The sequence below is a fragment of the Phyllobates terribilis genome, unplaced genomic scaffold (assembly GCF_046119375.1).
Source record: "Phyllobates terribilis strain yellow unplaced genomic scaffold, ASM4611937v1 Scaffold_1__5_contigs__length_1240528914, whole genome shotgun sequence".
Classification (NCBI taxonomy): Eukaryota; Metazoa; Chordata; class Amphibia; order Anura; family Dendrobatidae; genus Phyllobates; species Phyllobates terribilis.
In genome coordinates, this window is record NW_027362761.1 from 26,140,423 (window position 1) to 26,155,037 (window position 14,615).

General features: G+C 39.4%; 1 protein-coding gene across 4 annotated transcripts in view; it reads left to right on the forward strand.

Moving 5' to 3' along the window:
- Window positions 1-14,615, forward strand: part of LOC141177147 (N-acetyllactosaminide beta-1,3-N-acetylglucosaminyltransferase 3-like) — a 189,161-nt gene that overhangs the window by 168,831 nt on the left and 5,715 nt on the right. The window contains exons 2-3 of one of the 4 annotated variants that reach the window (XR_012254120.1): window positions 5,174-5,859; window positions 9,353-10,519. The exons of 1 other annotated variant lie outside the window; for it this stretch is intronic. Coding sequence is in view for 2 of the 3 variants with exons in the window: in XM_073660439.1 (XP_073516540.1) it covers window positions 5,539-5,859 (321 nt within the window). In the remaining variant the exon portion in view is untranslated. Of the gene's footprint in view, window positions 1-5,173; window positions 5,860-9,352; window positions 10,520-14,615 lie in introns of those variants that run through there. 2 more of the 4 variants (XM_073660439.1, XM_073660440.1) reach the window with 2 other exon arrangements.

Sequence of the window (14,615 nt, forward strand, 5' to 3'; positions counted from 1 at the left end):
CCCATTTCAAATTCGCCAATGAAAATCTGGATGATCCAGAGGAGGCACGGCAGAAGATCATGTGGTCGATGAGACCAAAATAGAACTTTCGGTATCAGCTTCACTCGCCGTGTTTGGAGGAAGAAGATGGATGAGTACAACCCCAAGAACACCATCCCAACCATGAAGCATGGTGGAGGAAACATCAAACTTTGGGGGTGCTTATCTGCAAATGGGACAGAATGACTGTACCATATTGAAAGGAGGATGGATGGGGTCATGTATCGCGAGATTTGGGCCAACAACCTCCTTCCTCAATAAGATGGGTTGTGGCTGGGTTTTTTCCGGCATGACAATAACCCGAAACACACAGCCAGGGCAACTGAGGAGTGGCTCCGTAAGAAGCATTTCAAGGTCCTGGAGTGGCCTAGCCAGTCTCCAGACCTGAACCCAATAGAAAATCTTTGGAAGGAGCTGAAACTCAATGTTGCCCAGTGACAGCCCCAAACCTGAAAGATCTAGAGAGGATCTGTATGGAGGACTGGGCCAAAATTCCCTGCTGCATTGCGTGAAAACTTGGTCAAGAACTACAGGAAATGTCTGACCTCTGTAATGGCAAACAAATGTTTCTGTACCAATTATTAAGTTCTGTTTTTCTATTGTATCAAATACTTATTTCATGCAATAAAATGCAAATTAATTATGTAAAAATCATACAATTTTATTTTTTGGATTTTTTTAAGATTCTGTTTCTCACAGTTGAAGTGTACCTACAATAAAAATTACAGACCTCTCCATTCTTTGTAGATTGGAAAATGTGCAAAATCGGCAGTGTATCAAATACTTATTTTCTCCACCGCATGTTGTAGGCTTTGGCTAGAAAAGCTTCATTGGTATTACAATTTCTTTTTGCACATGATAGTTCACCCACTGGAATAGCGTGAATAGTGTGGCTGGGGTGGTGACTACTAGAGTGCAAAATTGTGTTTCCTGCTGTTAGATGTGTAGTTGTGGTTACTGTGGAAAATGCTTGACCTGTAAGTTTTAAGTCCAAAAATTCAACAAATTGAATTCTGGATTCTACTTTAAAATTTAAATTAAAATTAAATTAAAATTAAATAAAAATATGTTCACACATTGCATTTTGCAGCGTTTTGTTTCAGGCTTTTTTTATGCAAATTTTCTGCTGCGTTTCGCAGTACAAGCAAAGTCTATGAGATTTCAGAAATCTCATGCACACACCTTGTTTTTTTTTCCCAGACTGTTTTGTCAAAAAGCTGCATTTTTGCAAAATGCAGCATGTCACTTCTTTCAGCGTTTCTTCAGCGTTTTTGTAGTGCTTTTCACCCATTGAAAGCAATGGGTAGTACAAAAGCGCTGCAAAAAATGCAGGTATCAGGTTTTGCTGCGTTTTTGGTGCCAAAGCCTGATGAAATTGAATCAGATTTTTTTTCATGCACTAAACTTTATTAGCATTCACAAGAGACAAATGTACCCTGCCAAAAACGTAGTAAAAAAACACACCAACAACTAAGCAAAAAAGTAGCAAAAACTAAGCAAAACCTGCTTTTTGTAAGCAGCTTAAATGCAGCTTAAAATTTGCATTAAAAATGCTGCAAAAAACACAACTTGTGAACATAGCCTTAAAGGGATTATTGTTCAAATAGTCAGCAAAGTTTTTTACAGCAGATACATCCGACCTCCTTACAATTAGAATATCGTCGATGTATCTGCCGTACCACCACAACTGTTTGATAAATGGGTTGTTCTCACTAAAGATATATGACTCCTCCCACCAGCTCATAACCAGGTTTGCTAATGACCCCCATTGAAACTCCATTTTTCTGTAGATACTATTTGTTGTCAAACCAAAAATAGTTATTTTACATAAAAAAATTTACTATTTCCAAAATGGAACATTTACACTCCTCAGTGATGTCACTATATTTGCTAAGATGATGATTCAGGGCATAAATTGCAACCTTATGTAGAATGCAGGTGTAAAGAGACACCACGTCAGAAATGATCCACAAGAAGTTTGGAAGCCATACCAAATTTTCCATACTATGCAAAACATCATTTGTGTATTTTAAATAGCCCGGGACTCTTTGAGCCAGGGGCTGGAGGAGCTGGTCCAGCCACTCCCCCAGTCCCTCGCTAAGTGACCCAATTCCCGATACTATGGGGCGCATGGGCGGGGGCTGGCACCTCTTTTGCAATTTAGGGAGTGCATACAGAATGGGCACTACAGGGTTGGATATTTTTAAATAATCTGCCTCTTTTTTACTGAAACATCCCATAGTGACACCCTCATCTATAAGGCTATGGATTCTGTTTTTACAAGAAATAGTGGGATTACCAGTAGATTGTGAGCTCTTGCGGGCAGGGTCCTCTCTCCTTCTCTACCAGTCGCTGACTCATTTTTGTTCAAGATTATTGTACTTGTTGTTTGCTATGTGTATCCCTTTTCACATGAAAAGCGATATGGAATTAATGACGCTATAATAATAAATAATAATTACCAAGCAAAAGTGAATATGTATTAACATCAGACAGAATTTCTGTGACCCATTGTACATAGTCAGATTTATTCATGACAACTATTGTGCCTTCCTTGTCTGATTTTTTTTTACAATACTTTTATTATCCCTTAACTGTTGTAAAGCCAATCGTTAGGCATGTTAGGCTATGGGTTGAACTAGATGGACTTAGTCTTCCTTCAAACTTAAAACTATGTTACTATGTTGGTTAGGTTTATTGTTTTTATAAAAAGATGATTTAATTATGTCCGATAATGCTATCAAGTCACTTTCCATTTTATTTTGAAATCGATCCATAGCTGAGCTACGATCTTGGATTGGATAGAATCTGGGATTAGGCACTTCAATTTTTGTGTCAAATTTGATACTGTGTTCATAATTACCATTATCATTTTGAAGTTCATTTTAAGTTATGAGCGTTAGTTGTTCAGAAAAATGAATTGACTTGAAGGCATTCTCTACACTAGGAGAAGTGGAGGCAACCTTCATATTAATGTTCTGAGAGTTAAAAACAATGCTTTTTTAGTACAATGCCTCTAGCAAATTTATTCACATCACAAATGGTAGAAAATATATAAAAGTCACAAGTTGGAACAAAGTTCATACCTAAGGAAAGTAATTCATGCTGTTCTTCTGTTAGTGTTATAGAAGATAAGTTAATCACATCGCATTTTTGATTTCTGAGATGATAACACGAAGTCTGTATGTTTCGGCTTATGCTTCTACACCGTTGTTTTGTGGATGAGGTGGGTGTTTGGCTTGTCAATTAAGGGGTTCTTTAAATGTAGATCTAAATGTTGTAAAATGTGTTCTTATGTGGGATAGTGTGGCAACTTTATGGACTCAGAATCAAATCTTTTCTCAATTGCAAAACCTCATTTGTTATGTATATAATTGAATGCACTATGTGCAATTTGAAATATGTTGGGAGTGCTAAGCGACAGGTTCAAAGCAGAATAAGGGAACATTTATATGACATAAAAAATGCCAATAGTACTAGAAACATGTCGCAGGCCTCCAGACATTTCGTTAACACTCACAATTGTAGTTTAACACAATTAAAATATATGCAATAGAGAAAATAAAAAAACACGCAAGGGGAGGAGATTTGGAATACACACTGAGAAACAGAGAAGTGTGGTGAATCTTCAAACTTGACACTAGGGTACCCAAGGGGTTAAACTTAAAAAAAGACATCATGTTACATTATTAATCCACCACTTCTCCCAACCCTGCTTTATTTTATTTTATAAGCAGGATAAAATCAAACATGAAATAATGGACACAACTGTCTTATTCCACTCCTTCCTTCTTGAAATTAAAATGTATTTCTTAATTTTCTAATTTTATCTCTATTCTCCCTAAAACAAATACATCATACATAAGTGTGTTGATTGTGCTGTAGAGAAAAGTCATCAATTTTACTCTCTGCAATGAGCGAGCACATCCCATCAAACTATTCAGCTGAGTTTTATTGCCATCCGAGTCAAGTCAACTCACATAGGTGGCGCTATAGAGTCCAAGTCCTCTTTTTCTCTGAAGAGGCAATTTCCATATTGCTGAGCTAAAAATGTGACTTTTGATCAATTGATATTGACGTGTATATGACTCATTAATCTCTATTCACATCATTTGACTTCACTAGAGGATTACTGCACCTAAACTTACATCTGTAAATTTAACCCATGGCGTTAAATACCAATGAAAATATATTTTGTACTTTCTGGCTGCAACATTGTGCTGCTTTGTGGTAGTCAATTAAAAGACTGAATGTATATTGTATTTTCTTGATTTAAATCTAAAACCAAAACTTTTTTTCTCAAGAAATTTTACTGGATTTCTAGATGTATCTCGATATTTTACTATACTGTTAATTGAATGGTCAAAAATCCAGTAACTGTAAATTCAGCATTTACAGTTAGGTCCATATATATTTGGACAGAGACAACATTTTTCTAATTTTGGTTCTAGACATTACCACAATGAATTTTAAACAAAACAATTCAGATGCAGTTGAAGTTCAGACTTTCAGCTTTCATTTGAGGGTATCCACATTAAAATTGGACGAAGGGTTTAGAATAATGACTTGACCCATTCCTGAGCTGACCTAAACCCTTTGGTTGGTGCTGTCCAAAAAGTTGATCATCAACAGATTAAGAAACTGACAAACCCCATGGATGGAAGGTTTCTGACTGTCATTATAAAGAAGGTTGGCTATATTGGTCATTTATATGTTTTTTAAATGTCAGAGACAGATTTTTGTTCATTTTGAAACGTTTGGTTATTCTCACTTTAACAGATGAAAATAAACAATTGAGATTGGAAAATTTACGCTTTAATTTAGTTGCATAATAAATCTGCTCTCTAATAGTTACACAATAATTCTGCACACATAGATATTCTCGTAAATAATGCAAAACCTTTTTTTTAATTTCTTATATATTCAGGTTTCAGGTTTATTAACCTTTTGAACTGACCGACAGAACGGTAGTTATTCAATAACGTATTTAAGTACTGCAGCAATTTATGTATAACTGAGGAATAGAGCAAAATAAAGGTTCCCTCACATAGCATTTATTATGGCATTTTAAGTAGCATGAACAACTCATTTTAAAATGCAAGTATATTTTGGAAGTATAATATATTTTTTGTAGTTTTTTCCTAAACAGACTGGAGTTTCAAGATGTGCTGTTCAAGCTCTTTTAAAGAAGCACCAAGATATGGGCAACGTTGAGGATTGTAGACACAGTGGTCAGCCAAGGAAACTACCTTCAACATTGAAACAGTGCCAAGAGAGATAAATATGCACGAAAATATAGAAACTGGGATGCAGGAAAATTTCAATAGGTGCTCTTGAATGATGAGTCAAGATTTAAATATTTTTCTATAACAGAAGGCAATTTGTTTGCCAAAGAGCTGGAGCACAGTACAATAATGAATGTCTACAAGCAACAGTGAACCATGGTGAAAGCTCCTTGCAAGTATGGGGTTACATTTCAAATAATCGAGTTGAGGATTAATGGTGCTAAAAATACAGGCAGATTCTTATACATCATGCAATAATATCAGGGGGTATCTGATTAACTCTCAACTTATTCTGCAGAAGGACAACAGTAAAAACATACAGCCAATGTCATTAAAAAAAACAACTGTTTTCATTCTAAAGAAAAAAAAGGCGTCCTGGAAAGTAATGATATGGCCTACAAATAGCCCTGATCTCAACATGATCAAATTTGTCTGGAATTACATGAAGAGACAGAAGGATTTGTACAGGCCTGCATCCACAGAAGATCTGTTGTTAATTCTGCAAGATATTTGGAACAACTTCCCTTCCGTGGAGGTGTGTGCAAGTGTATCTACTGTAGAAGAATTGATGCTCTTTTGACGACAAATGATGTGCACAACAAATATTGTGTTTCTTTTTTTAGTTTTTTCTTTTGTTCATTCATTTTGCATTTTGTTAATTGATGTAGATAACATGTATTTAGAAAAAAATTACCAAGGGCACGGAGTGATGGCAGCATGTTTCATTTCAATGTAGCTCCCTGACACCAGTAGCACTCATACAGCCCCACATAAGGATAATGCCACCTCCATGTTTCTCTGTAGGCACCATGCATTTTACTAAATTCATTTTTCTAAATGCACAGTGCGAACAGTGACACATGGTGATGGTAATATCCTTATTTGGGGCAGCATGAGAGTGGATAAAGAGAGATGTTGCAATATGTCACCAACTTGTTCATTCCATGCCTAGAAGACTTGGTGCTGTCCTTAAAAGTCAGGGCGGTCATACAAAAGACCAGAAGTAGTAGTTTTTGACATGGGGCATGTTCAATTTTGCATTAACTAATTCAAGTAATACTGAATATTTTGTAATGAAAGTTATATTACTAACCTTACTTTCATGTTACTAGTTAAAAAATGTTTTATGAAACAGCCTTGTTTATATATATATATATATATATATATATATATATATATACAGGGTGGTCCAAAAGTAGGTGGACCGAAAGTGTAATAAGGTTATGAAGGGGGAGGTTTATCAAACATGATGTAAAGTGAAAGTGGCTCAGTTGCCCTTAGCAACCAATCAGATTCCACTTTTCATTCCTCACAAAGTTTATAGTCGAAAACCAAAAAAGTGTCAGTGATTTGAAAAATTACATAAGAGATGCATTTCAAGAAATTAATACCCAAAGAGACTTGTGCAAAAAAGTTTGTCGAAGCGTAAGAGGCAGACTTCAAAGCTATGCAAATCGTACTGGAAAACAGTTTGAGCACCTGCGTTGATAAAATTTAAGGGCTTTTGTATTATTTCAGAATAAAATGTAATTGTCAATGTTATGCTTGTGTTAGTAAATATAATTTTATATATAAATCAAAATAAATGTTATTATTTACTGGCCACCTACTTTTGGACCACCCTGTATATGTATATATATGTATATATATATATATATATATATATATATATACACACTGCTCAACAAAATAAAGGGAACACTTAAACTACAGAATATAACTCCAAGTAAATCAAACTTCTGTAAAACCAAACTGTCCACTTAGGAAGCAACACTGATTGACAATCAATTTCACATGCTGTTGTGTAAATGGAATAGACAATAGATGGAAATTATTGCCAATTATCAAGACACCCTCAATAAAGGAGTGGTTCTGCAGGTGGGCACCACAGACCACATCTCAGTACCAATGCTTTCTGACTGATGTTTTGGTCACTTTTGAATGTTGCTTGTGCTTTCACACTCGTGGTAGCATGAGACAGACTCTACAACCCACAGAAGTTGCTCAGGTAGTGCAGCTCATTCAGGATGGCACATCAATGCGAGCTGTGGCAAGAGGGTTTGCTGTGTCTTTCAGCATAGTGTCCAGAGGCTGGAGGCGCTACCAGGAGACTGGCCAGTACACCAGGAGACGTGGAGGGGGCCGTAGGAGGGCAACAACCCAGCAGCAGGACCGCTACATCCGCCTTTGTGCAAGGAGGAAAAGGAGGAGCACTGCCAGAGCCCTGCAAAATGACCTCCAGCAGGCCACAAATGTGCATGTGTCTGCACAAACGGTTAGAAACCGACTCCATGAGGGTGGTATGAGGGCCCGACGTCCACAGATGGGGGTTGTGCTCACAGCCTAACACCGTGCAGTACACTTAGCATTTGCCACAGAACCCCAGGATTGGCAAAGTCGCCACTGGCGCCCTGTGTTCTTCACAGATGAAAGCAGATTCATACTGAGCACATGTGACAGACGTGACAGAGTCTGGAGATGCCATGGAGAGCGATCTGCTGCCTGGAACATCCTTCAGCATGACCGGTTTGGCAGTGGGTCAGTAATGGTGTGGGATGGCATTTCTTTGGAGGGCCGCACAGCCCTCCATGTGCTCGCCAGGGTTAGCCTGACTGCCATTAGGTACCGAGATGAGATCCTCAGACCCCTTGTGAGACCATATGCTCGTGCGGTTGGCCCTGGGTTCCTCCTAATGCAGGACAATGCCAAACCTCATGTGGCTGTAGTGTGTCCACAGTTCCTGCAAGATGAAGGCATTGAAGCTATGGACTGGCCCGCCTGTTCCCCAGACCTGAATCCAATTGAGCACATCTGGGGCATCATGTCTCGCTCCATCCACCGACGTCACGTTGCACCACAGACTGTCCAGGAGTTGGCGGATGCTTTAGTCCAGGTCTGGGAGGAGATCCCACAGGACACCATCCGCAACCTCATCAGGAGCATGCCCAGGCATTGTAGGGAGGTCATACAGGCACGTGGAGGCCACACACAATACTGAGCCTCATTTTGACTTGTTTTAAGGACATTACATCAAAGTTGGATCAGCCTGTAGTTTGTTTTTACACTTTAATTTTGGGGGTGACTCCAAATCCAGGCTTCCATTGGTTAATAAATTTGATTTCCATTGATGATTTTTGTGTGATTTTATTATCAGCACATTCAACTTTGTACAGAACAAAGTATTCAATGAGAATATTTCATTCATTCAGATCTAGGATGTGTTATTTGAGTGTTCCCTTTATTTTTTTGATAAGTGTGTATATATACATTTTGTAGGGTTTCACTCACTCAGCTGCTTTGGAGGTAGGCACAGGAAGCGCTTTCTTTAAAATGTCCAATGCAGGTTTATTATAACTTCATAAACTGCATTTTAGAAGTAAACAAAACACAGCCTTGTCCGGCACAGAGTAACAAAACAGAAAAAATATAGTCCATACAATAGTGCGGGTTCGCCCGCTTAAGGTCAGTATCCTTTAGCACAAACACGCTGGAGGTCTCCACATCTCCAGCCACAGACACTGAATGAGACTCTCGGTCTCCATTTTATTTACAAAACAACGCCCTGGGGTGGGGATATGTGAGCAGCCATTCCCTCCCATCTTTTATGACTGCTCGTAAAACAAGACCTTGGCACGCCCTATTAACCCTCTCAGCACTACGTGTGCTGGAGCATGCTTTCCCTGGTTTACATTACCGAAGCTACCAACCTCGATGATACATATCTCCCCTCAAGGACCTATCCGGTGGCTATCTTACTATATATGTATCTATAGTATGAGTGGCGACCAAATGTTTTGCATTTTTTTAAAAGTGTGATTACTTCTGTCTGATTGTTGTGATGCCATTTTCCTGGTGATTTTAGTAAACCACAAGCAAATGGTTGTCCGCTATAAGGACAATAATTGTGTTTGACATTGTTTTATTTCTTTATGTGTTAGTTTTCAACATTTGCTGGGTTAAATGTTTTGCATATTTTGACATGGGTAGTCGAATTTTGCCTAAATTGTTTTTTATGTGTGTCTTTTTAGGTTAAAGCATTGTTTATTATTCTGAACGTGAAGTCAGGCAAAAGCCAAAAAGAGGTAGCAATGGAATTCAACTGTTCTCAGAGTCAAGTGTCACGTATATTAAAGAAAGAAAAAGAAGGTTATGGAACAGCTGACAAACCGAGAAGTGGACGACCATGGAAAACTTCCTCCAGAGTTAATCACATTATTAAGAAAAAGTCAGTATCTGTTATCAATAAAAATTCTGTACAGATTTCACACTAAATGAACGTAGAATATGGGGTCAAAGTGAGTCGCCAAACGGAGGTGTGATGGCTGATAGCAGTAGGATTGAATGCAAGAGTTCCAGTCAAGAAGCCTTTCATATCTGCAAAGAATCGGAAGGTCCAACTTGAGTTTGCCAAAGAACACAGCCTATAGAAAGAGACAGATTGCTCTAATGTGTTGTGGTCAGATGAATCCACGTTCATTCTGTGTGGCAGTAATGGCAAGCACTATATATACCGCTAAATTTGAAAACGTAATGATGTAAGGTACCAAACACCTACAGTGAAACATAGTGATCGCAATGTCATGGTTTGGGGCTGCTTTTCTGCATCTGCCATTGGCCCTCTGCATAGAATTGATGGAAATATGAATGCTACCACGTACAAGGATATATTGGAGAATGTAATGCTGTCACATGGTAAAACCATAATACACAGCATGTTTGGAGGCAAAAAGGCACTGCATATCACCCCAAAAACATCATACCAATAGTGAAGTTTGGAGGTAGGAATATCATAGAGTGGGGCTGTTTTTCAGCATGCAGCACTGGCAAATTCAATATAATTGAAAGAAGGATAAATGGACAAATGTACTAAGCCATTTTGGATAAAAATCTGCTGACATCTACCAGGATGATGAAGATGAAAAGAGGATGGACATTTCAGCAACACACAGCCAAGGAAACTCTCAATTCGTATCAAAGAAAGAAAATAAAGCTGCTATAATGGCCCAGCCAATCACTTGACCTAAATCCAATAGAAAATGTATGGAAGGAACTAAAGCTCAGAGTTCAAAAAAGGAGCTCACTGAACTTTTAGGATTTGAAGAGTGTTTGTCTGGAAGAATGGGACAAAATCACACCTGAGCAATGCATGCAACTAGTTTCTCCATATAGGATGCATCTGGAAGCTGTCCTCACCAACAAAGGCTTTTGTATGAAGTATTAATTAAATTTCAGTAAGTGTGTTCAATACTTTTTCCCCGAGTCATTTCTCATTATTGCACATAACTTAATTTATGGCCATCTATGGTTTGATTTCTTTGCTTGTGTGAATTGGATGGGTTGTTATCGACATCTGGTGAGAATTTCATGTCAATAGCACCTTTAGAAATAAATTTAATTCGAAAATTAGTGACGTGTTCAATACTTATTTTAATTAATATCTTACTGAACTCAAGAATTGAGTTTCAAAGAACATTTTTTTAACCCATAACATGAAAGTAACGTAACTTTTATTACAAAATCTTCAGTTCTAATCAAATTAAAATCTTTTTCCATTCTTCAAGAATGACCTCTTTTACAGCCTGGATGCCGGATGGAGAGAGATGCTCAACTTGTCTCTTTAGAATTCCCCATAGGCAGGGCCAGGATGACGGGTAGGCAAGAGTAGAAACTTGCTTACAGCACTACCACTTGCCTCTCTAGGGGGTGCAATTAAACAAAAAAAAAACACTGTACTATTTTTGTGCCTGTGGCCTCCCAGCGCCTCTCTCTGGCCATCAGCATTCAGCACAGTGACTGCCGGGGGGAAAAGGCACAGAGGGGAGCAGTGTCAGAGAATCATTAACACTACTCTCTCAGCCTGTGGCCAGTATTCCCTCTATAAGACGCAAATACAATCGATCATGTGAGCATCAGGACATGGACAGAGGACCTAGAATCATCTCCCTGCTCCATCGTTAACCCCAGCGAGACACAGGCTACTTCTGGCCTGTACCCTGTTGGAGGATGGCGCAATGCAGGGAACATCAAGAGACGCAATGACATCACTATATGGTGATGGCCAGAGCTCACTGCTATACAAGAGAGAAGAGAAGCCTGGATTATTTGAGTATAAGCTTTTTTCAGTATTTATCTTATATTACTTAGCCACTCAATGGGGGGCCGTAGGGACATCATAATATATAGGGGGTATGTAGGGGATATTATGCTGGGAGCTGTTGTGAACATTATATTGGGGGCTGTTTTGACCATACTGTATAGGGGGTTGTGGGGACATCATACTGGTGGTTTTGGTGATCATACTGTATAGGAGATTGTGGAGGACATTATACTGGGGACTGTGGTGATTATACTGTATAACTGTATAGGGGGGGCTGTGGTGGATATTTCCACTACAATAAATCTTCATTTTTTGTCAGCTACATGGGAACGTTTACCTTACCGATATTCACCAACTATGCAGTGCAGGAAAGTTATGCCAGCAGCATGATCAGATGACCTGATTACGATGCTGACGTTGCTCTAAACCAGGAATACCAGAAGTCAGGGCTTCAATTGAAAGACATGAGTAGAATTGAATGCTGGGAGCCAGCGTGCTACACCTTCTCTGAGCCGGCTGACAGCCTCAACTAGGGCATCAAAATACCTTCTCTAGGCCTTATCAATAGGTGTTTGATTGGGTCCAGATCTGGTTTATGTAAAAATACCAAATACCAGTAGTACCGGTGTGTGATCGGCAGATAGTATCACCACCCATTTCCTGGTTATATGACTGATTTATAACCATGTAACACTAAAATCTGATCAAGTGATAAATAGTCCCATGAACAGATAAGATCTCTTAATCCTAGTACTATCGAAGAAGAGGGGGCATAAGGATATAAACATTGCTATGGAGAGAAACGTTCATGTGGTTGCACAGTCACATGATCGAAGATGTTGACCCAAAGAGAGTGAACACCGCTCCGAGGATAGAGACAACAGCACATATCAAACATGTGTAACGGTGCCTGAGCGACACCGCCGGGCTGGTCTCAAATACGGTACAGTAGACAAGGAGACAGAAGCAAAACACCGGCTTTATTGAGAGACAGAGGATTATATGCCGGAAAATAAGACTAACATTTGTAATGATAAATACAATAGTGGTTACAAGAAGAGATAGCTGGAGCGCGTCACACAAGCCGTGCTCCAGCTAAGGCAATGCAAATTACAATACAAATTGTAAAAACAATTTCTATCAACTACTCTCTGCTTATTTCCTATCTGGCTTCCGATAATTGGGCCGCGATGCTATAGCGCCCTAACTAGAGAAACCTGCTCTAAACCCTAACACAGTTTGACACCGGTGTCAGGTTTGTAGTCTTAGAAGAAGGTGTTATAACTGCTGCTTGGTCCTGATGCGATGAAGCAGAGTTTGTTGTGTTGAGTTCTTCCTTCAGGTTAATAAATCCGTCCTCTCCAGATCCAGGAAAGTTTTGTTCCCACTTTCAATGTTGAAGGATCACTGGTACCACAGAATAGTTTTCCTCCATCAGATTACAGGCACTCAGGGAGAATTACCCTCTATATGCAATGCGCCTTTCTGCTTCTGACACCGTCCTAGAGATCGATCCTGTGGTAAACGGGCACTATTTTTTGTTTGGACAGACTTACTGTCTTGCCTGTCTCTTTCTAAGGGCAGCAGTCGGCTCACCATGGTAAAAGTCTGTCACAGCATCCACGAGTCTCCCTCGTCCGTTGCTCAGCTGCCACCAACTGCCCCATGTCCCAACCAACACACAGCAGGCTGCAGGGGGAAAGGACTAGTCCACATACACGCAAATCAGAGGGGAGTATTGTCTCTTAAAGTAACAGTGTAATTCAGTTGGTAGGTGGTAGGCTGACTAGGGGCCAACTCCCTACACATGCACAGAGAAAACAGGAGGTTAGTGAAAAAATAAAGGAATGTAATGAGAAAATTAAACGTGTTGTAGGATTTCAGCTCTATAGTAGCCACTTAGATACACACATGCACAGGGTTTTTATATTAAAAACAGCATAAAGTTTACTGTCCATCATAAACTCCAGAGCTCAAAAAACTAAAACAGCCTTTCTTCAGTACAAAAAATGCAAAATAAATATAGCCACCTCAACAGTGTCAGTATTCTAAGCCGTAGCAGCTCAAACAGCTCCAAATGTGTTCATCAAACAAACAAATCTCCGTTCAGCCCCTAGCACAACTCCACACTGCTTAGCTATCCCAGCTGTTGTTAATAGGCCTGTAAACCCTAGGCAGGATTGTGGGAATGTCCTCTCCCACCCAGACTCTTTTAGTTGCTCCTAAATCCTGTACCTTAAATCCAGACAAATCAGACAAAAATGTCCATGTACTGTAGAATGGAAAAGCGACTGAAATCCATTTTTCCATTTCTCCTTTAGTTGTTCCTATAATCAGCTACTGAATTTGACTCAAAACCTCACCTTCTTCATTCTGTACATGAGTATGCTGCTGTTCTCTGACTGCTCAGGTTAGAATGCATACATACATACAAATCTCATACAGAAACTGACCTAAGACAGTAACTTGTCTGTGGACACCATCTGTGGTTCTGTAACTAAAAGTATACAATGTTAGAACTATTAGTCTGTACAGTTATAACAAATAATGTAGCCTTTATGAGAATTGGTAAGAACAAAAAAATACATTTTTACCTACAGACCATGCATTGTTTTGTATGGTGTGAGAAGCTACCTTGTCAATGTGGCAGGCACTGGGCAAGTAAACCAGTTTTCCTGGTCATGCTGTATTGTAAATCTAATTTTTACGCGTGAACATGCCTACTGCACCTCCAGGCAATGCAGAATCTTTAAGATTTGGGTATAAAGGTGGATCTTTCAGCAAATAATGTTGTAAGTATAACTTTGTTTTTTAGTTAAACTTTCTACTCTTGGGTCTGTGTTATCTCTGCAATAATTCGACCTCTAGAAAATAGCAAAAGGCAATGGTACTCACCAGCCAAGGTTTCAAGAAAAAATGCACACCAGGACACGGCCGGCCCCCTTTTGTTAGAAGGAGGTAACACAGCTGCAGAATGCTGATGAACAATCACCCTCATCCACTCTCACTGGAGGGGTGACTGCCCAGCACTAAAACTGCACACAGATGAAACTTGCAGTAGGGTGCAATTCACACACTCGCGGCACCGTGCCCAGCCAGCATCCTATTACACGCCCCTACTATTCGACTAGGCGGGATGCCCGGCACCCTTTCCGCATCGCAGAGTTGTGAAGCCCCAACTCACAAGGTCACCA